The sequence below is a fragment of the Habropoda laboriosa genome, unplaced genomic scaffold (assembly GCF_001263275.1).
Source record: "Habropoda laboriosa isolate 0110345459 unplaced genomic scaffold, ASM126327v1 scaffold176, whole genome shotgun sequence".
Taxonomy (NCBI): Eukaryota; Metazoa; Arthropoda; class Insecta; order Hymenoptera; family Apidae; genus Habropoda; species Habropoda laboriosa.
In genome coordinates this window covers 40,059-62,248 of record NW_017100321.1, presented here as the reverse complement: position 1 = coordinate 62,248, position 22,190 = coordinate 40,059, and the positions used below count along the sequence as shown (strand labels likewise).

At 35.6% G+C, this 22,190-nt stretch overlaps 4 protein-coding genes across 4 annotated transcripts in view; 1 reads left to right on the top strand and 3 right to left on the bottom strand.

The window, feature by feature from the left end:
- Positions 1-225: 225 nt before the first annotated feature.
- LOC108574290 (major facilitator superfamily domain-containing protein 6) lies at positions 226-3,517 on the bottom strand. The gene is made up of 11 exons (XM_017936856.1): positions 3,437-3,517; positions 3,138-3,267; positions 2,794-2,910; positions 2,359-2,714; positions 2,112-2,261; positions 1,760-2,036; positions 1,507-1,700; positions 1,055-1,377; positions 810-985; positions 565-732; positions 226-453 (listed from the first exon to the last, which is right to left on the bottom strand). Exons 3-11 carry the CDS (start codon positions 2,855-2,857, stop codon positions 374-376), a joined length of 1,788 nt encoding a protein of 595 aa, XP_017792345.1. The 5' UTR covers positions 2,858-2,910; positions 3,138-3,267; positions 3,437-3,517; the 3' UTR covers positions 226-373.
- Positions 3,518-5,713: 2,196 nt separating this feature from the next.
- Positions 5,714-14,667, bottom strand: LOC108574347 (serine/arginine repetitive matrix protein 2). Its single transcript, XM_017936921.1, has 9 exons — positions 14,625-14,667; positions 13,401-13,489; positions 13,045-13,209; positions 12,848-12,964; positions 12,422-12,754; positions 11,784-12,349; positions 11,565-11,710; positions 10,100-11,478; positions 5,714-9,970 (listed from the first exon to the last, which is right to left on the bottom strand). Exons 1-9 carry the CDS (start codon positions 14,650-14,652, stop codon positions 5,714-5,716), a joined length of 7,080 nt encoding a protein of 2,359 aa, XP_017792410.1. The 5' UTR covers positions 14,653-14,667.
- A 1,099-nt stretch (positions 14,668-15,766) lies between these two features.
- On the top strand, positions 15,767-19,421 carry LOC108574269 (ran GTPase-activating protein 1). Its single transcript, XM_017936829.1, has 7 exons — positions 15,767-16,022; positions 16,167-16,586; positions 16,663-17,373; positions 17,519-17,938; positions 18,013-18,830; positions 18,906-19,133; positions 19,200-19,421. Exons 1-7 carry the CDS (start codon positions 15,905-15,907, stop codon positions 19,419-19,421), a joined length of 2,937 nt encoding a protein of 978 aa, XP_017792318.1. The 5' UTR covers positions 15,767-15,904.
- A 479-nt stretch (positions 19,422-19,900) lies between these two features.
- Positions 19,901-22,190, bottom strand: part of LOC108574195 (protein ABHD16A) — a 3,000-nt gene continuing 710 nt past the window's right edge. The window contains exons 3-11 of the mRNA XM_017936731.1: positions 21,868-22,178; positions 21,603-21,787; positions 21,410-21,524; positions 21,195-21,330; positions 20,792-20,956; positions 20,566-20,693; positions 20,305-20,501; positions 20,081-20,226; positions 19,901-20,008 (exon numbers count right to left, since the gene is read on the bottom strand). Of these exons, the coding sequence (XP_017792220.1) occupies positions 19,901-20,008; positions 20,081-20,226; positions 20,305-20,501; positions 20,566-20,693; positions 20,792-20,956; positions 21,195-21,330; positions 21,410-21,524; positions 21,603-21,787; positions 21,868-22,178 (1,491 nt within the window). The remainder of the gene's footprint in view (positions 20,009-20,080; positions 20,227-20,304; positions 20,502-20,565; positions 20,694-20,791; positions 20,957-21,194; positions 21,331-21,409; positions 21,525-21,602; positions 21,788-21,867; positions 22,179-22,190) is intronic.

Below are 22,190 nucleotides of genomic sequence, written 5' to 3'. Positions count from 1 at the left end.
CTCAACTAAACAAATCCTTACATTACTTCCCTTCATTACGTACCGGTGACACTTTACTTATCATTTCCATTTGTAAAACTACTCTTTTTTCTTATATTTATCAGTGGAAAAAGAAGAAAAAAATCACTTAATTCTAGAAAAAATGAATATATTATCGAATACGATAAGATTTACATTAACTACATAATACTGAACAATCAATATTTATCTATAAAATGTTGCGGTGAATGACAGAAGGATGAGTCACGAATGTGTTAATTAAACTGTCCAATGATCACATGAAAAGCACACTTTTTACATTTGAAACAGTCGTATCTAAGTAAACAAGTTACGAATATATCAAATATCTAAAAATTATCATCTTGTCATTTGTTCATTCTTTAAAATAAGTTTCTAATTCGCGACTCATAGTCATATTAATTGCATCATCTGGATTGGCGTAATTTGCCAAATCTGGAAAAGATTAATAAATAAAAAATATTTTTCTCCAATTAAAAGAAGTTTCTTTAAGTACCCAAAATTATTCTTGTTATATTGCTATCTAACCACATAATCGTTACTCACGATTATGCCCCATCTGTATCGACGATTTTTTCAGTTTTTGTAGTAACAACTGAATGAGCCAAAAGCATGTTAACCACAGTAAAGTACCTACTGAAAATGCTCTTAACATTGTAACACCACCGTATGTGTCTATTAACCATCCGCATATTAAACTACCGCTTGATACTCCTAAAAATAATTATTAGTATATACATATCAATTATATAAAGTAGTAAAGTTTTCGTAATTAACTTACTATTACTAACCAATTCCTTCAAATACAGCACCAATGAATCCTTGTATAGTAGCTTTACTGCCAGGTGGTGTTACCTTATCACCATATGATACCATTGTAGGCCAACAAAGACCTAAGGTTGGTCCATGAAGTACTTCAATAATTAAAAACCACCATGGATTTGATACAGTACTATATGCCATAAATCTAAAAAAAAAAGAGATAACTATTAGTACAAAATTAAATTAAATACTTGAAGGAAACTTAATTGCTTACCTAATTGCATAAATCAATAAAACTAAACTCATAACATTTACATGGCCCAATTTTCGTAATACACTTCCTGAGATAAAATTAAATGGCAGTTCTCCTAAAAAACACTGTATACCGGTCAAAAGGCCTTGTAAAGTTTTCAGCCGCGTTATTTGAGAACTACCCGCTAAATCTTCAGTGTACCAAAATAGAAAATTCCATACTACACTGGTACACATTCCAGCACCTATGCACCACCATCCAAATACCAACACATTACCATCTTTAAAGACGGTGACTAGTTCCCACAATATCGACGGTTCATCCTCGGAGCATTCTGGATTTTTCTGTAACGATACTGCTTTCTCCCATTACCTGACAATTTTTTATACTTTTGATAAGTAAGAAGTATCAGACTTCTGTACTATCTAAACTTTTATTTATTCATAACATTAGATATGTTAAAATGATTGTACCTTTCTTAAAGTTGTCGATACAATAATGTCAAAAATCATAATGACTAACATGATATAAAATATACAGGTATAATCTTTCTCAAGCTTTCCTTCACTAAAAACATCTACCAAATATCCTGCACTTATTCCAAAAATACCAAAACCAATGCTGCCCCACATTTTTTGTTTTCCATATTCCTTGTTCTTTTCATTTCCTATAATTCATAAGTGTGAGAAAAATATTAAGTACTCAAATCATTTATATGGTACTAACCAAAGAGATTAAAACATATAGTATCAGCTATGCTAACTACAACTGCCATTCCAACCCAGCTTATTATAGTTGCCCACAAAAATGAATGAAATTGGTAAGTTGAATTTTGCTTAGACTTTTCAGAAACTTCAGCTTCGTGCAATAACTGATTAAAAGTTGGATTATTATGACATGTAGCTGAACAAAATGTTCTTACATAATTTTTACAAGCTGGTTTGTGTGGTATATTGTCTGAGAATTGGGCAGAGAAAATATGTAAATACATGCATTTTTCTATCTGTAAAATAAAACAGTTAACAATATTTTTACTGTTCATTAACAAGTATAAGCAATTGTGTAAGTAGCATCTTACATAAAGATCATGAAACTTGTCGAATGTTAAAATAAAATCAAATTTATCTGTATCAGAAATAATACTTGAATTTGCTAAATCACAAAATTGAGATGCTTTCCAATTTGAACAGATCTCTGTGTACATATCTTGCGAGGCTTTGCAGGATACCTAAAACATGCATAGAATATAAATTAATTCATATGTTGTGTACTGAAAAAATAAAAATACTTTTTGTTTTATAAAATCAATATAAAAGGAACTTTACTTGACAGGATACATTCATATGTATGGTGTCTGTTGTCACATTATTTATAATTTTCTGAGAAAATCCCGTTTTTGAGCATATCTGTAGAGATGCATCACCATCACAAATAAGAGTATAATTTGCATTATTGTCTATTTCAGGTATAAAGTGTATTGTAAACATAGCTATTGCAACTATAGTTTGAAATATTAAAAGTAATATTTTATGAATTTTAAATTTATCAGCTAAGGCCCCAAATAAAGGTTTTGCTACTAAACCAGAGATTGGTAATATTGTGTATATTGTGCCCACTAAAAATCCAGAGAAACCCAACTGTTTTGCTATTGTTGGTAAAAATGGCACTACTGGTCCAGTAGCTAAAAAATAAAAATTTAATTATGTATGATACTCCACAAGATGTAGCTGAATATTTAAAATGTAATGCAATCTACTTACCTGCATTGAATAAAAAATAATGTGCTTTTATTGGTAGGAAGTCCTTATTTACGTTTTCAAACATTTTGAGAATATTATAGTTGTGCCACACAATAGGTTAAGGATACAAACTACTATCTGAAAATGATATACATTACTGAATAACTGCTTTAATTGTTGCATATCAACGATGTCCGACACATTTATCAATATTAAAATCAATTTAGATTAAATTCGAAAGATTTTATTTTAAAACTGGATGTTTTCAAAATTAAGATAATAGTAATTATGTATATTGATGCACATAAATTTGTTTTTAAAATTAAAAATGAACATATGAAAATAATTTTTTAAAGAATACATACTCTGGTAACCAATTCTTAAATCACGTAACACATTTACTCATAAAGAAGGCTTCAAATTATCTGATACAAATAGCCTATAATTTTTCGTTCCACGTGCACTTTGCTCAGAAACACTTTACCACTTCTTCTACTGAAATCATAAATTCCACTTGCTGTATTTGCAGAAAATGTAGATTGCAAAGAGGTGGATCTCGTAAATATCATATTCGCATTCCGCCTATACTATTATGTTTCATATTATGCACATCGAGAAGATTAAATTTTCTACAGTCATAAAAGTTTTTACGTATTGTAATTACCTTCTTTTTCAGTATTTCTTATCGTACGTTTTGTCAATTATAAAGAACATATCATAAATTAAGATAACACATATTGTAAAGCAAACATTTGTTGGTGTATCGATCATATCAAACTCTTACTGGCAAGCGAACGTCAAAATTAACACTTTCAACAATGACTTAAAATCTTCGACCCGAACGATTGAACTAATTTATATGACACTATAAGTTTATTGATACATGATACTCACACACTAACAGATATGACACGCGGCATACAATTATATAACTGTTTTTATTTAGTAAGAAATACTGCATGTCAAATATGTAATTTTCAACTTTTGAGCTATTTTTAAGTTTTGGTAAAAGTATATGTAATCAATATATTATAAAACTACTATACGTATCGAATATAGCATGTACATGAAATTTAATTAAATTCCTATACTTCTATTTCTTTCTTCTTTTTTGTACAAAAATCCTAGAAACAAAAAACTAAATAAATTTTGTAAATACATAAATCAATATGTTCAAAATATCCAAGACAAGTTTGTAACAAACTGTGCTTTAATCTGTCATCCATACATTTACAATATACATTTACAATATATATGTATATATTTATAAGTTTTAATATACCGCTTCCTTCTGTTCTTTTAGCAATAAGGTGGGTTAATGTATGATTGCGGTGTATTACACTTTATTTTGTCCTCATCCATGGGATACGACGCACATTAGCGACACGCACGCGCGTTCACAAACACACGATGCAGCACGCACACACATCTTTTACGCTCTCATCTATTTTCCTACATTTTCCCGTTTTTTTCTTTTTTTTCATTAATCTACCGCGGACGATTCTACAAGGTCTTTGACTTTGCAGATCTTTCTTTACATCGAGCACATCGTCTATGAAGGATATGTATTTTATATACAAAGAAACGAATTTCTAGCTTACGCACTAAACGAATCTATATACTCTACATAAGATACACCAGTAACAGTGCGTTCGATATCGTACAGAAATCCATTGAAATCAGAAGTCACGTATACCTCTAAGTTTCTTGCATGTCTAGCAGCTTTCTTTCGAACACAAAAAAAAATGTAAAAAAAAGTTTCCGACAGCCAAGAGAATTACGAGCACTGTCACGATCGGTCCGTAATTTTCTTCACGTCAAAGAAATCGAATATTGCATGGTTCACATTTCGATAGATCGAGAAAGAGAAAGGGACGCCATTTAAGAGCGCAGCAGACAGAGGAACTTTTGATAGAAGGTTACTTCCGGCACTAGCGACTGAACTTACGTCTAAGCTGTCGACTAGTCATTAGAAAAAACTATCAAAAATTCCTACACAAAGTAGGCTTATTCTTTATGTACATATGACTACATAGCAGATTACCTATTAAAAGGTAAACTTTTTTTTTTGATATTATCGTGTAAAAATGTCAAAGATATTCATATGGTCTCGATAAAAATGGAAAAAAATGCGGAGAACGGGAAAGACCGACATCCTGATTCCAAAGGGAGAGAGAGACAGAGAGAGCTTTAAAAATCCGTTGTTCGCTAGTCAATCAGTAAAACAATATTTACACATAGAAAGAAACAGAGGAAAAAAAGAAGATAAACTGAACATCTTTCGCGCAATCCTTTTACTGCTTGACGTTCACGAGTTTACGGTGCTTCGACGATCTCAAGGAAATCAACGTAATCAGAACCTTTTTCCATCCTTATTACAGTACCGAGATTTTTCTTCGGAAAAAGAAAACGAATATAGAAATTCGTTTATGAAAATAAAACAATAAAATATACGGGGAACGATCATTCATAGATTAACAAGAAATAAATAAATCTATTGATAAATAAAACTTAAAAAGATTTCAATGACGTCATAACACGTCATGATTCACCCTTCCCTGAAACCCTTAGTCAAATAATTAAATGAGAAAAACATCGGGACCGTTTTTTTCTGTTTCTCGAGAGAAGAAAGCTCTGATTATGGTTGCACAGAGAAAGAGAGACAAAGTTAGGTGAAACAGTATTTACAATTGCAAACAGAGCATCCTATGATGTTTCGTTGAAAGTTTCTATCGCAACCGTGCACATGTTGTCCGACGGTAAACGAAAAAATTCTATCTCACAACGAACGTAACTCGATCGGTATAAAACAAAACAACTATATCACCGTTAGCACTCCAGTTTCTAAATACCATTTTGTCGAGCTTGTCAAAGAGACGGTGTGTCCACCGTAATGTCGCATGTAAACGTTTCAAAACGCCCGTTACAAAGATTCTAACGGCTAAAGCCAGGACGGTCGATGATGATGCGGCGGCGGTTGAAGCGCGTACAAGGAATGAATGTACTGTTGATAGGCAGTTGGGTCCATCGTTAAATTTGGCCCGTGAGGTGTCACATAAGCCGACACCGGTGGACCGTAAGCAGCTGATCTCTGAGCAGAATGAAGGAAAGGATGAGGCGGATAGTTTCGTGGTGGTTGATTGCTCAGCTTGTTACAGGCTTGCTGCGTGGTGTCCGTGACTGGTGGCACTTGTTGTTGCTGCTGCTGTTGTTGTTGTCTCAATGCCATACTGTAGTAACTGTTTGGATTTCGAAATTCATCTAGAAATGCGAACGCCGCCGCAGCAGCTGTTGCGTCCTTATCGTAGAACGGTGAACTGGTCGTGGTGCTGGTAGATGCGGCGAAGTTGAAGGCACTTCCAGCTGGTGGCACCATGGTGGTGTTCTTCAAACTGATCGAATCAGCGGATGTTCCTGTGTATTGCGGGAAACCGGGTATACCGGAGCTAGATTGCGTTTCGGTACTAACCGCCGACGAAACACTTGCAACGTTCTGCTGCTCTTGCTGTTGCTGTTTGCTTTTCCTGCTCTTCTTCGTTTTCACTGGCGCTGACGTAGAACTGGCTGCCGATGTTTCTCCACCTCTACGAGACGACATCGACAAGATACCCTGTGAGTTTTTTGCCGCTGCCGTTTGTAAACTTTGAAGTAGATTTAGATCTAGCTCTGCAGCTCCAGATGCTGGACTGCGCGCGTACGCCAGGTGTTCCGGTTTCGTTGGTGGCGGCCGTGGAATAGTCAACAGTTGTTGCTGCTCTTTACTTGAACGACCCACCAGACCCAGACCTAATCGAGCATACGCTGGATTCGTTGCCACAGAATCGGCCAAGGTCCCAACAAACGCGGCGTCAAATTGACTAGCTGAGACTGCCTCTGGTTGCGGTAACGCCATTATAGGATCGAAACCGAATTGCTCTTGGCTTGTTCTCGCTGCGGTCTCTTGTGTCAAACCTCGAGACGCCTCGGTGGACGATTCATTGTAAATGCGTTTCTTCACCGGTTGCAAATTACTGGTCGAAGAATTCGCTGCCCCGCTACTGGCGCCACCCTTCGAGCTTGCGTCGAAATAGTGCGGACTGGGATACACCGGTCTGGAATTTGGCATTGGGTATCCGGACGGTTGAAAACCGCTAGGATAGAGGGATTCGTGCGCAGTCAGGTTTTGCTGGAATGCTAATATTTGCGACTGGTCCTGCGTCGACAACTGCTCACTTGTGCTTGTTGTTTTACCAAGGAACGACCGTTGCTGAGCGTACTTTTGAGCGTTCAGAGAATTGCTGAGATCGGTAAAGCTTGCCCGTTCCTGGGACGATTGTTGTTGTTGCTGTGTCTGCTCTTGACTGCCGTGCCTCGAGACGGACCTCTGAAGATCGATATTCGGATAATTATTACCGAACGTTGGCGAGTACTGATTCGGCGACTGATATATCTGGTGGTTAGTGTTCAGATTTAACGATGCCGCCTCAGGTGGTACAGTGAAATTTCTCTGCTGTTCCGTTGTTGAAGGCTTTTCACCACTACTGGACTTAAGATAATCCGTTCGATGTTCCGTTTCGCTAATCGTCGACGGTGGTGCTGTTGAAGATTGTATATAAGAATGATTTTGTTTATATCCATGGGAGTAGTTCGAAGGTGTTGTCGCAGTCTGAGGATAATTTTCGGTGTTCTTCGTCTGTGAAGATGGCGGTTGCAGACTATAATTTGTACTCTGCTGCTGTGGAGACGGCTGCGAGTAACTTGAGGGCTGCTGTTGCTGCGATGACTGTGACGCGCACACAGAGGATTTTTGTTGAGGCGATGGCTGGGAGTAATTGCGGGTTTGCTGAGGCGAAGGACATGGTTGCGAGTAGTGAGACTGTTGGGGTGACGGTGATGGTTGAGTATAATTACGGGATTGTTGTGGTGACTGTGATGGCTGAGAGTAATTACGCGATTGTTGAGGCGACGGCGAAGGCTGTGAGTAATTACTAGGTGGTGCTTGCTGGGGAGACATCTGCGAGTAGTTTTGAGGTGTTTGAGGTGAGTGTATCGAGTGAGAGTAATTAGCAGGCTGCTGGGGAGAAGGCTGAGAATACTTGACGGGTTGTTGCGGCGATGGCTGAGAGTATGACGTGTTTTGTGGTGAGGATTGAGAATAGGAGGACTGAGGTGCTTGTGGGGAGTGCTGAGGAAAAGTTTGTATTTGTTGTGGCGATGGCTGAGAATAATTTCGCGGCTGTGGAGAAGATTGGGAGTAAGCTGCTGTGAGAGGTTGAGGTGAGGATTGCGCGTAACCGGTAGAATGCGTTTGGGGTGAGGGGTGGGAGAAGTTTGCAGGCTGAGACTGCTGTGGATATACAGGAGGCGGTTGGGGTGACGGCTGAGAATAATTGGCAGGTGGTTGGGGTGATGGCTGAGAATAATTGGCAGGTGGTTGAGGTGAGGGTTGGGAATAATTGGAAGGTGGTTGAGGCGAGGGTTGGGAATAATTGGAAGGTGGTTGAGGCGAGGGTTGGGAATAATTGGAAGGCGGTTGAGGGGAAGGTTGGGAATAATTAGAAGGCGGTTGAGGCGAAGGTTGGGAATAATTGGAAGGTGGTTGTGGTGAAGGTTGAGAATAAGTAGAAGGTGGTTGAGGCGAGGGTTGAGAATAATTCGAAGGTGGCTGAGGGGAGAGCTGAGAATATCCGGATGATTGTTGCGGAGATTGTGCATATGGAGAAGGTTGCTGTTGCGGAGATGGTTGAGAGTAATTCGGAGGAGGTTGAGGAGAAGCTTGAGAGTAAGGTGAATGTGGCTGCTGAGGCGAAGCTTGAGAATAATTGGATGCTTGTGGCGATGGTTGAGAGTAATTGGTAGCGTTCTGCTGCGGAGAGAGTTGTGAATATTTGGCTGTGGCTGGTTGCTGCGGCGATGGTTGCGAATAATTCGACGGTGGTGGCTGGGGAGACGGCTGAGGATATACCTGTTGGATCGGTTGCGGTGAATGCTGCGAATAAACAGGAGATTGACTTTGATTAGATGATTGCAACTGTTGATTGTAAGGTTCGTTTTGGGTTGAATTTTGTGGGAAATTAGTTTGCGGGGAACGTTGTGGAAACGTAGGTGATAACTGATGATATACATCCCCAGAATTCTCCTGAGGTGATTTTTGAAACGTTTGATGTGACTGTTGGGTCTGTTGTTGTGGTACCTGGGAGTAAAGAGGTGCCTGCTCGTAAGACGACGATGGATAAGCTGGAGACAGAGGATGGTTTTGTGGTGATGGAGTGGGCGGCAACTGAGCGCTGTATCTTGGAGGTGTAGCATAATAAGGGCTATTGTACGGACTACTTCCCGTCGATAAAGCGTCCTGATAAAATCCAGCTCCTCTTATTTGTGGTTCGACCGATGCTATTATAGGCTGCCCTTGCGGAGACCGACCTGAACGTCCAGGTGGTGATTCTTGAGAGAAACTCGAAACAGACTCGCTTACACTACTACCACCGGTACTCATTCTTCTTTGTCTACCACAAAACACTTCCTGCAACTCACCATCTTTCTTCACCATACCGTCCTCTGATTCCTCATCTTTCTTTTTCGATTTCGGAGCCCCGAACGCTTTGAACCACGCACTCAAATTAGGTGTCGCTGCTTTTGGCTTTTGTGTGTCCTTTACACTAGATTGGTTATCTTTAGACTCTTCTACGACAGGTGTTTGTGCCACCGTTACACCGGACGATTTTTCTTCTTTAAGACTAGACACCGGAATTGCAGGAAGAGTATTGTGGTCTTCTTCTTCGTCATCATTCGATAAATTAGGATTAGGCGACGAAACTAAGCTCTTACAAATTAACTGTATGGAATCCACGTTTTTCAAGACAGTTCCTAGACTAAGTTTTGGTTCTTCGTCCGTGCTCTTGTTCGTTTGATCGTTATCACTGGTCAATTGCACCGCCGTTTCGGTGGTGTTAGAGTTAGGCAAGTTCAACGGTTTCTTCAGGAGTAAATTTCCCTTACTTTTTCCAGGTTGCAAACGATCTATTGTACGTTGAATTTTTTTTGGTCTGCTAGGTCCGTGGGGACCGAAAATTTTAATAGAACTTGGTCGTTTTCTTGGTGCTTCTACTTTTGGACCTGCCCGACCAGATTCAACGGACGAAGAATGAAATATTGGTGAATCACTCCCTGAAGAAAATTCAGATAGTCTTGGTGCGTCATCTAACCATTTGTTGATATCCTATTTAGTGGTAAAAATAAACAAAATATGATTATATATATACACACACACGCAAACACACACATATATATAAAACATTACGTTACATCTATCTATATCATATAAACGTGAAATGTAAAATATTCTTACATGAAGTGTTTGCTCTGTTGCCTGATTTAATGCTTGTATCGAACTTTCTTCTTTTCCAAATCCTTTGGTATGCTTGGTCTGAACTACTTTTACTTTCTTAGTCTCGGTGACTTCTTGGTCTTGAGTCTTGACAGGATCTTCCATGGTAGGAACTTTTTCTTCTTTTATTCCTTTTTTTAACTTTGGTCGTTTCGCGCTGGCTTTATCGCTGTCGTGAAAGGTACTACCATTTGAAGGCACTTTTTTTGAATACATATTGTGAAGGTCGCTTTTCACTGTTTTCTTCTGTTTCTCTTTCTCATTTTTCAACTTTTCCTCTCGTCGTCTTTCGCTTATCTTATCCTTTAAACCGTCCAACGATTCTATATCTTTATCACCTATAAATGCAGGAATTTTCTTAGACATATTGGTTTCTTTTGAATCTACATTACTTTCTAGATCTAAATCTTTGGAATCTATTTCACTCGATATTTCGCCATTTTTTAGTTCATCGTTTTTCTGTTTTGATTTTTTCTCTTTGTCCTTTGCACGGCTCTTCTCAAACTTCTCGTCAGATTTTAAAACTTTCAACCCCGTTTTTTCCTTTCTCCGACTTTTCTTAACTTTGATATGCTGTGACTTGTCCTTATTTTCCTGCGGTACTTCCTCTTCGTGTGATTCATTTTTCTTCACTTTGTTCTTCTTTGCATTGTCCGTAAATATTTCGGTCTCTTCGAGTTCTTTCTTTTCGATTTTTCTACTTTTACTTTTCGCGATGACTAGGGGCTCGTAATCTTCCTCGAAGTCTTCTTTTCGCTTCTTATTCTCTTTCGTTTCCTTTATCGGCCGCACACTTTCCGCTTCTTTCTTTTGTTGATGACGTTCTTTACTAATTTTTTTATCTATCTTCTTAAACTCCTCCGATTCTTTGGATGACAGCTTTTTGGTTTTTAACAATAAATTATTCCCGTCAACGTGTTTTCTTCTTTTGGACGTAACAATACTTGATTCAGAGATGGCATCCTCGCTCTCTTGTTCTTTTTGCTCTTCCTCGTTCACAGATTCTTCGTCTTTTGCCCTTTTACTTTTTTTCTTCCCTCTCTTTTTCTTCGGAAGCTTATAATTTTTCCCTCGTTTCTCTTCCTCATCATTCTTATCATTCGATTTGGACTTTCCTTTACTTTCTGATTTGTATGATTTCGACTTTTTAGTGGACTTTTTCGAACGTTTTCTATTTTGATGCGGAGATGAAACGCGAGAAGGACACGATGGAGATGCAGGAGCAGCAAGAAATGATTTCGGTGACGAAGGATCCTCGTCGCTAGATGTTTCTGATTCCAAATAACGATTCACAGCTTTATCAAAAGCTTCCCTAAGATTGAATGCCATTTCTGTATACTCTGTGATATAACAAAATAATATTTATGTTAAAAAATAACTATTAGTGCTGCTTGATAACAAATTGTTGAAAATAAAAACCACTAACCATTATCGGAGCCATTGTATTGCCTACAATTATCTACTATAAGTCGAAAATCACGTTTAAATTCACTTAAACTTTTATATAAACCATTTTCGAGTTTCTCTTCCATTGTACTAAGATCCATAGGTTTTCGTACCACGCTATAGTACCTATGTTGAACAATAATATTAAGAACATTTCAATAAGTTCACAGTAATTAATTCTAATTCTAATATTTTATACCTTGGGGCATATTCTTCGTCCACCGGATCAACGAATGGCCAAGCATCCACATGATCCTTCAGACTTTCAAGAACCTTATGCATTCCAACTCGACGTTCTTCTTCCTCAATTCCAAACGAATACCCATACTTATATCCATAATTAGAAGACACATAATGTCCATCACTATTACTTCCAATGCCTTTCTTCTTTTCTAACCCTTCCATTTCATCTCTAGTGTGAATCACAATCTGACCAACAGCTGAAGCCAATGAATTATTAGTTTGCCGTCCTTTCTTTTGAACCGGCGGTGAAGGTAAGGGTGGAGGTGTCTCCTCTTTAACATAAACATTCTTTGAATTCTGAGTCCCCTTTTTACTCCCTTTGTTTGTTTTAGTTTTGATCTTCGATCTAACCATGACTGTTTCCATCTGTGTCGTGGGTTCGTGACTTCGAAGAACTCGCGAACTATTACGTTGTAATAATTTGCGTCTTTGCTGTTTCTCTTTTAAATCGAAAAGTTTGGGGATTTCGGGCATGAAATCCTCGGATAGAGTACGGTAAAGCTTACGTTCGGTATCGTACTCCTAAGTATTATAATAACATCGTTAGCAGAGTCTAAGGAATAAAATAATAAACTCGTTTAATAGGACAATTACCGAATCACGGAATTTTTCAACTAGACGACTCCAATCCTGCTGAGTAAAGCAGACAACTTGCCAAACACTTTCTTTCCCTTCCCCGTGTATTAAACTGTCTTCCTTCTTCTCCTCCTCTTCCTCTTCCGCCTTCGCCACTCTGTTTCGTCGTCTTTTACGCTTTTTATCCCTAGGTTTACTTTTCGGTTTGTATGAGATGCTGTTAGAAGTATCAATGTAGTCCTCCCTATATAATCGAGTGCCGTAAAAGTACCAGTAGGCAGAATTCTTACGATCATGTCCTAAAGGTTCGACTCGCAGGCTATCCGAGTCCAAATTACTTAATGATTGCTCCTGTAAAATTAGAAAGAACAAGATGTTAATACATTTATGATGAGCATTTTCAATGAAATAAATTTTTTTCTAAACCTTTTTTTAAACACATACCACGTCTTCAGCGTCAAGCCTGAAGTCGCAGAGAGCACGTAGGATTTCAACCTTTTGACGAAGAGGCAACAACTCGAAATCTACATCTGTATTAAAAGGATTCTCACATTTATACTCCTAGAACCAATTAAAGCATTGAATATTTTCAACAATTATGTGCAAATGTATGGATGTATAAGATAAAAGATCTAATTTACCTGACATTTCTTTCGAAAGAGTCTACGAAGAAACATCTGATAGTTAAAGGTGGAAATGTCATTGCGGGTGTCATTAGGTAAACAACCTTCAAGTAACCTAACTATCAGCTCCTGCACTAAGCGTCCCTCAGTTCCACCATCCGTTAATAAAGCTTCTTCTAAATCCTAAAATAATGTACATTTAAAATACAGAAATGATTTAAAAGAAAATTGATGCAACCGTGAAAAAATAATACATAAGCCTTTAAGAACATAAAGCTGAAGCATGGTTCTATTTAACTTCCTGGAAGCTGAAGCAATACTAACAAGTCTCATATACAATGCCTACTCGTACGAGTCAGCATTAAGGTAGGTACCTCAATATCAAAGTCCAGAAGATTGAAGGCAGCCCTAAATAATGAGCAGAAGTGTGCTATACTTGGCACCTCCCACCACGATTGAATGTCTAAAAAAATAAAGGAACAATTGAGAGTTCCTTGATGTTGTGTTTCTTTGATCCCTGGCATATCTTTTTTTTGCATGTACTCAGAATAGTTCAAAAGTACCATCAATTCAGAAACTTTATTGGTAAAACTGTATGTGTATGTATACACAATATATAACTACATATTTATATTTTATTGACAAGTGCAACTATAGTTGCATTAAAAAATAACTGTTTGCTTTAACAGAGTACTATATGTTAGAAATATATTTTAATATTATTTTGAATGAAACAACATATAGATACTTTTCAGACAACTTTAATATAATACTTTAAATTTACAATACTGACAGTGAAATGTATATCTAAATCTTTTTTTCTTCTGTACCTTTTTATTTCGTTGTAATTTACACATTTTTCTCATATCATTTATACTGTTATTCTTAAGTGATATAAACAACAATTTAGTTACCAAAGTTTTTATGATTGATGTTTATAATTCAGTGTCTACAAAAATTCCTTCTTTAATGAAACCAAATTTTCCATTAAGAAAAAATGACATTAAATAGATTGCAAATTTTTTAAAGTGACAAATACACTGAACACTATAATTCAATTTCTAAGTATTCAGTAACTTGTACTTTTCATTCTGATTAAATATTTGTACATTAAAGTTAGCAAGTAATGTACCCAGTAAATTTCCTAACATTGCTATATATTGTTATTAATAATGACTTATTCCTGTCTCTTTTTTAACGAGAACAATTTTTTACAATGTACTATAAAATAACAATGCCAGTAACACAACAAAACTGAATGTTTATTTAAAAAAAAAACTACATTTCAAGGGAACAAAGTTTGTGTAAAGCCTACCAAAATATATAATAAAGCGAGACGATTTCGACAACAATAGTAGTCGCAAATACGAATATAAATGCGGCCGTGCACTGATATCCTGCGTAGAATGTAACACAATAGGGGAAAAAAACAATGAAAATGATTCTGTTGCTAAACTTGGGGTCATTGACAAGGGCTCTCAATTGTAAGCATCGATCTTCCTAGTGGAACGGTGTAATAATTAAAGGAGAGAAAAAAATCCATAAGATATATTTTCTCGTAATCCTTTCGTTCACGACGAGAGGAAACGAAAGCTCACCTAGGATTCCGATGAAAGTGGGAAACATAACCCGTCCTGTGGCGGGCAAACCGGGCGAATCACGTCAGGGCGGATAAAGGTTGTTGAAAATACCACGGTGAATCGTGTGCTGCTGCAGCCCTGTTTTAGGTGTAATTGAAACGAGTGAGGAGAACGAAAATTCCAAGGGGTAGGTACGATGATAGCCAAGCAAAACACTTCCGCTCGGCAGAGTCGATCGCTTTTAAAATACCGGGATGCACATCAGCGGGCTGTGACACCCATAGTCCTTGTAGAGACAAAAGAGCGGGCTAACGCAATTCCACATAGCTTGTCCCGCCGCCAGTAAACGGACCCGAACGATGATGTACATTCGTCCACTGGCAGTTCCCGAGGAACAGCTAACGGTGATTTATTTTGGCACAACACTGCACGGGTTGCCAGCGATGCGCGCGACACTTGCAACCATTCTAATCGGGTAACACTCCAGCCTCAAAACAACCACCAGCTTCCTCGCCGATAAACTGCACGGTCGTTTTTGACGCGGCCACATCAACGCGAACGGCGAACCTCTATCACCTATGAAATCCCGTTCACCATCGCAACGTTTCCCCAGCTTTTAAAATTCGATTTCGCGTATGTGTGTATATGTACACGTCGGTGTTTCGATAAGGATAGTTTTCTCAGACGTACTACGCGAACGTACGGGTGCGGACTGTGCAGTAGCAACTGCAACTGCGGGCGTATACCTATGAACACACGTTACACAGATGCACCGCCATTACGTTTGGCGCGAAACTTATTCAATTCTATTGACACGCGTGTATATACTCATTGATAATAGCAATTTTATATTGTAAACAAAGATATTTATATATATATATATATATACATATACAACACGTTTCTAAATATGATTGTATTGTAGTATTGTCATACGTTTAAAGTTTTTTATATTTTTAGAGTATTACATAAGTAATAGTATAAGCAATTATAGTGTATAACTTTGTAGATAAGTATTCTTCGTAAAGAGATTTGTAAATAATATTATTTATACAATACATATACATATATAGTAAAATGAATTTTTTTTTAAACAGTTGGTAAACTTTGCTCGCTTTCAGTAATGTGTGTGTGACGCGTCTTTTCATATTAACAGAAGAATAAGTTCTAAGAGTAACTGTTTCTTGTAATTTAAAATAGTGTTTGCATTATTAATTACTTGAGATTCTATGTGACGAAGTTATATTAGAAAACGGTTCATTATAACGAAGTGTAACTAAATATAACCAGAGCAAACAATGTCATCATTTAATTTGAACGATTTGGGAGATCAATTGAAAGATGTTACTCAAAATAACGCCGGCGTCGGAGTATCTTTTACAAAAAAATCCCTTAAACAGTATTCTGAAGTAGACGGTGAGTTATTTAAATAAAAATTATTCATTATTGTAATTTGCGCTATCTATTATTACATATTTAAGTACATTTATAAGTTTATGCAATAAATATGAACGTTTTGAAGGTTATATAAACTGAACACAAAATTTTTTACTTTATTAGCGTTAGAAATAGTTAATGCAATACGTACCTGCAAAAATATGGAGTATTTAGATTTGGAAGGCAACACTTTTGGACTATTTGCTGCAGAAGCTATGGCTCGAGCATTGGAAGAAAATGGTTCTCTATTAAAACGTGTCCTTTGGAAAAATATATTTTCTGGTTGTACAAAAACAGAAATACCAAAAACACTTGAATATCTTGGTTCAGCTTTATGTAATGCTGGTACTCAACTCTATGAACTTGACTTAAGTGATAATGCTTTTGGCCCAAATGGTATTCAAGGATTAGTCAATTTTTTTACATCTAGTTCGTGCTATACTCTTCGTGTGTTAAGACTAAATAATAATGAACTTGGAATATCAGGTGGTAAAATGTTGGCAAAAGCATTATTAGATTGCTATGATAATAGTCATAAAGCAGGTAAGATTTTTTATTGTTAAATGTTTGCTGACAGAATAAATTGAAAAATATATATGAGAATTCCTTTTGTTTTCAGGAACACCCCCCTTAGCATTGAAAGTATTTGCTGCTGGAAAAAATGCACTTGAAAATGAAGGTGCAAAAGCATTAGCAACTTTTTTTCACAAATTAACCAGTTTAGAAGAAGTTGTTATGTCTCAAAATGGTATATATCATCAAGGCATAACAGAAATTGCTAATGGTTTATCATCTAACCATGGGTTAAGAATTTTAAATCTTAATGATAATATAATTGGACTTAAAGGAGCTCAATCTCTTGCCATAGCATTACCACATTTCCAAAATTTAGAACAACTTAATCTGGGAGATTGTCTAATTAGAACGCAAGGCGCTTTAATTTTAGCGGAAGCGTTAGAAGTCAAAGGCAGCTATCCTTCGCTCACTGTACTTAATTTAAGTTACAATCAAATTCGTACAAAGGGTGCTGGTCCGATAGCTCGTGCCGTGGCTGATAAAGAACATCTATCAACTCTAGAATTGAATGGAAATGCTTTTGGCACAGGTGGTTGTGAAATTTTACGTAATAGTCTTAGAGCTTCTGGAAGAATTGAATCATTATGTACATTAAGCATTGATGATAGCGATGCCGAAACTGAAGAAGAAAGTGAAGATGATGATGAAGATGAGAACAAAGATGAAGACAAAGATGAAAATAAAGATGAAATCAAAGATGTTAACGGAGTATCTTTTGCGAAGAAATCCCTTAAGCTAGATACTGAAGAAGACGGTAAATTTATTTGAATTAAAATTATTCGTTATTGTAATTTACGTTATCTATTGCTACATATTTAAGTACATTTATAAGTTTATGTAATAAGTATGAACAATTTGAAAGTTATCTAAAATAAACATACAATTTTCTACTTTATTAGCATTGGAAATAGTTGAAGCAATACGAGCATGCAAACAGTTGGAGTACTTAGATTTGGAAGGCAACACTTTAGGGCCACTTGCTGCAAAAGCTGTGGCTCAAGCATTAGAAGAAAATGGTTCTTTATTAAAACGTGCCCTTTGGAAAGATATGTTTACTGGTCGTGTAAAGTCAGAAATACCAAGAGCACTTGAATTTCTTGGTTCAGCTTTATGTAATGCTGGTACTCAACTCTATGAACTTGACTTAAGTGATAATGCTTTTGGTCCAATTGGTATTCAAGGATTAGCCAATTTCTTGACATCTAGTTCGTGTTATACTCTTCGTGTATTAAGATTAAATAATAATGGACTTGGAATATCAGGTGGCAAAATGTTGGCAAAAGCATTATTAGATTGCTATGATAATTGTCATAAAGCAGGTAAGATTTGTTTGTTGTTAAATGTTTATTGTTCAAAGAAACTGAGAAATATGCAGTATTCTTTTTTTTTTCAGGAGCACCTCCCTTAGCATTGAAAGTATTTGTTGCTGGAAGAAATAGACTTGAAAATGAAGGTGCAAAAGCATTAGCAGCTGTTTTTCACAAATTAACTAGTTTAGAAGAAGTTGTTATGCCTCAGAATGGTATATATCATCAAGGCATAACAGAAATTGCTAATGGTTTATCTTCTAACCTTGGGTTAAGAATTTTAAATCTTAATGATAATACAGTGGGATTTAAAGGAGCTCAAGCTATTGCCAAAGCATTACCAAATTTCCAAAATTTAGAACAGCTTAATCTGGGAGATTGTCTAGTCAGAACTCAGGGTGGTTTAATTTTAGCGGAAGCGTTAAGAGTCAAAGGCAGTTATCCTTCGCTCACTGTACTTAATTTAAGTTACAATCAAATTCGTACGAAAGGTGCTGGTCCGATAGCTCTTGCAGTGGCTGATAAAGAACGTCTATCAACTCTAGAATTGAATGGAAATGCTTTCGGCGCAGGTGGTTGTGAAATTTTACGTAATAATCTTAGAGTTTCTGGAAGAATTGATTCATTAAGTACATTAATTGATGATAGCGACGCTGAAACTGAAGAAGAAAGTGAACCTAACGATGAAGATGAAAACGAAGACGAAGACGAAGACGAAGACGAAGAAAAAAGTAGTGAAAGTGAAAATGAAAGCAAGGAAAATAGAGCTGATAATGAAACAATAGTAAATGGCAATGTAATGCTATCAAATGTATTCATCTTAGATTTTTTAAAATCACCAACAGGAGAGAAGTTATTATTACTGCAAAATGTGGACGTACAAGATTTCGTTAATCATGCCAGAGTAAGTAAATAATACAATTTTTTTTATTAATATTGTTAGTACTATATCATACTTAACATTTCTTTTACATTATAGAATGTATCAAAAGATGCAGATACATCTTTAGAACTGAAGTTCATCGAAGAATTTACAAAAATAATTATGAAAGTCTCAGCATTAAGTACAAGTGGTTATGCTGATGTAAGATTGAAATCTCAACATCTTACAGATGCTTTATACTCGAAGCTATGTTCGTTTGCAGTTGAAAATGATCAGATTTCTGTTTGGAATAATGCCCTATTAGTCAATTTAGGCTTAATAAAAGTAAGTATTCTACAGTAATTAGTTTTCATGTAAGTGAAACAAACAATTCCAATTTTCTTGTTTTAGGCTGAGGATAAACGCAGCGGAAAAATTGATTGGAATTTAGAAGGTTGTTTTAAAGCATTAGAACTAGTTATACAAAAAGATTACTTTTTACATGAAACACGAAATACGCTAAAATTCTTTTTAGAATTACCAGTAAAAACAAATAGAACAAAAATTGTGGATTCGTTTCAAAATTCAAAAGATTCTCTTAAAGCCGCTTTAAGTCGTATACACAGCACGTAATAATTAACGAAATACTTTTTATATGATTGGTTTATAAAACATGGACATGTGAGATGTATCTATTTATTTTTAAATATTTTGCAAATTGTAAAAATACAAATTAATTATAAATTTTTGAAAAATAAAAATGTTGCATCGAATTTTTATAAGTTTTTTTTATATGAAGAATTACATTATTGTGCATATCGTAATTCTCTTTTTATGTTGAAGATACCAATTCTCAAACCAGAAGTACTAAAATTGGACTAGACTAGAGCTTTAGTAATGAATATGAAAATTACTGTTAAAGGTAGTACTTTTGTCAAGTTGGAATATGAAAAATAGACTGAAATTCGTATAGAATAAATAACGCTTATTTATAAAACTTAACATCAAATGCATCGAAAATTATTATGACTCTTGAAAGTTCCTATTACCGTAAAAATAAGAATCTTGAACGAAGCTCCTAGTAATTAGTCAATTATAATATCACGGAACTTTCATTCTTTTGTTAACATCGCAGACATGGGATCCCATCCAGGATGAAACAAATCCACTGCTAATGCTGCACAGTGGGATGATGATTGATCCTTCATGTACATTGTTGCCTAAAATAACACAAATATATAAGTCAATAAATATTATTATGAATTAAACTCCTGTCAACTATGTATACATACAAGGAATAGGATTAATTGTTGTTTTACTTTAGGATCACAGTCTTGTCCAAGAACAGAAGGATAATTTACAGTTCCACCATTTTTTTCTATATCTGCTGCAATGAGTTTTAAACATTGCTTTTCATCAACTGTCTCGATTATTGATACTATAAAACATAAAAATATATTATTATATTGTACTTTTGAGGGATCAATTTAAAATATATTTATAAATGATTTCTTACTTCTAGTAAATACATCAGCAGATAGGAATCTTACTAAAAGCGTAGCGCAATCTGAAGTTTCCACAAAAAGATGTGGATAACGTCGTATTAAAAGTTTTGTAAGCAACATGTTACCTCGATTTCCTGATAACGTATTACTAGGTGTACATACTACTTCATCTTCCGTTCTTCGTATAAGCAATACTGTGCCATTATATCTTTCCAAAAAAAAAAAACATACTTGTTACATCTATATAATATTATAACGAAATATTATAGTACCTATTTAATTGCTCCGCAATATTCAAATTGAAATAGTCTCTGATAATGTTTCGTACTAAACCTTCTAACGATGAGGACATTGTCATAATAGCTAACGGAAGTACATCATCGAATGTGGCGTCTAATACCTGAGAAATATATTACGATAATTTTACTCCACAAACGTTTTATGTAACATTATTTTAATTAAAACTGCTTTGTAAAATGTGAGCTACATTGATCTTACCAGACTTTTAATAGATGGATAGTTCATAGCAGCCCAAGTTGCAGTATATCCTCCAATACTCCAACCGTAAAGAATTATTTGTTCCTCAGTAAATTTTAAGTGATCGATCGCAAAGCGCATTACGCAATCGATAGCATTCTCTTCTTGTAGAGGATATGGTGCACCCTTTGTAGTCATTTTCATGTCTTACTGTTATCATTTTATGATCATAGTTTGACTGAAGGAGAAATCTTGCCATTACTTCAACTATATTTAATTTACATATATGATTGATATTAACTGCAACATTGCCAAAATTTCATCTTTGCAATTCTAAATAAAATATGTAAAAGTAACAGCAATTCTTCTCATCAAAGCATCAGCACAAATATGTTATAAAGTCTGATACAAAAATGATACTTACAGTACTACCACCAAATCCAGGATGATTCCACCCTAACACAGAATATCCCCTACTTAATGGAGTTGATATAATACCAGTTTCATAAGCACCGCAATTTCCTTCACATGTGACAACTAATATATTTCCATTTCTTGTTCTATAAAATCAATATACATATAAGGGTAATATGTCATAAAGTAACTTTTTAAGAAAAATGTTAGCAGTGTTTACATTACTTGTTACGTTGGTCAATGAACATAGCATCAATTTCATTATTATCTGCAGTTAACAATTTATACCTTGCCCCACCACTTTTTATCAAATCTATTCTTCCTTTCATAAGTTTTGAACCTGTGTTAATAGTTTATTATGTTAATAAGTATAATACAGCTATTTGTATATAATAATGATCTTTTATTATTAACTTACGAAATGCCCAGTTAATAATTGATACACTTCCAGGATATATCATCTTAATAGCAAATGTGTGAGCTACAATGTATGATAAAAATTTACAAGGCAATGTGAATATAAATTCTTTACCAGTTTGCCTTTTTATACGACCACTAGAAGCAGCAATTTTTTCTAATGTTAATTTTTCTTTTTGTGCATCCCTACAAGTACAAGTTTAAAACATGACTAAAATTCAAATATACATTAGCTTGTTATTATTTTAACAATGAAGAAAATTTACCTTTCTATATCAGTATATTTGCAATCTACAGGCCATGCCCAAAATTCAAACTCATACTTATGGAGTTCTTGTTTTGTTTCTGCATTATAACATGCATGTGCTTCTTCAAGTGTTTTTAAAAATTTTAAATATACTGAATTGTTGGCTCTAGAGCAACCACGGGCAGCTAATGATGCAATGAAAACTGCACCAGCACTAACTGCTAACTTACTCAAGGTATAAAGATTTTCAGCTAAGAAATTACTGCGTTGATAGAAAAAAATTGCCACTAGTGGTACTGTATATAGACTCATAGACCAAATTGCTGCAAACTAAAGCAAATT

Bases quoted from the DNA above. Each gene is read 5' to 3' on its own strand.
- LOC108574290 (XM_017936856.1), bottom strand. From the start codon at position 2,857: ATGTTTGAAAACGTAAATAAGGACTTCCTACCAATAAAAGCACATTAT. The intron at 1,378-1,506 runs GTACAATCATTT...GTATCGTTACAG, and splicing joins TATCGACAACTTTAAGAAAG to AAAAATCCAGAATGCTCCGA. The intron at 986-1,054 runs GTAAGCAATTAA...TTTTTTTTTTAG, and splicing joins TTATTGATTTATGCAATTAG to ATTTATGGCATATAGTACTG.
- LOC108574347 (XM_017936921.1), bottom strand. From the start codon at position 14,652: ATGTTTCCCACTTTCATCGGAATCCTAG. The intron at 13,490-14,624 runs GTGAGCTTTCGT...TTATTTTTTTAG, and splicing joins CACTTTCATCGGAATCCTAG to ACATTCAATCGTGGTGGGAG. The intron at 12,350-12,421 runs GTAATTGTCCTA...TATAATACTTAG, and splicing joins TTGAAAAATTCCGTGATTCG to GAGTACGATACCGAACGTAA.
- LOC108574269 (XM_017936829.1), top strand. From the start codon at position 15,905: ATGTCATCATTTAATTTGAACGATTTGGGAGATCAATTGAAAGATGTT. The intron at 17,374-17,518 runs GTAAATTTATTT...CTACTTTATTAG, and splicing joins GCTAGATACTGAAGAAGACG to CATTGGAAATAGTTGAAGCA. The intron at 18,831-18,905 runs GTAAGTAAATAA...TTTACATTATAG, and splicing joins ATTTCGTTAATCATGCCAGA to AATGTATCAAAAGATGCAGA.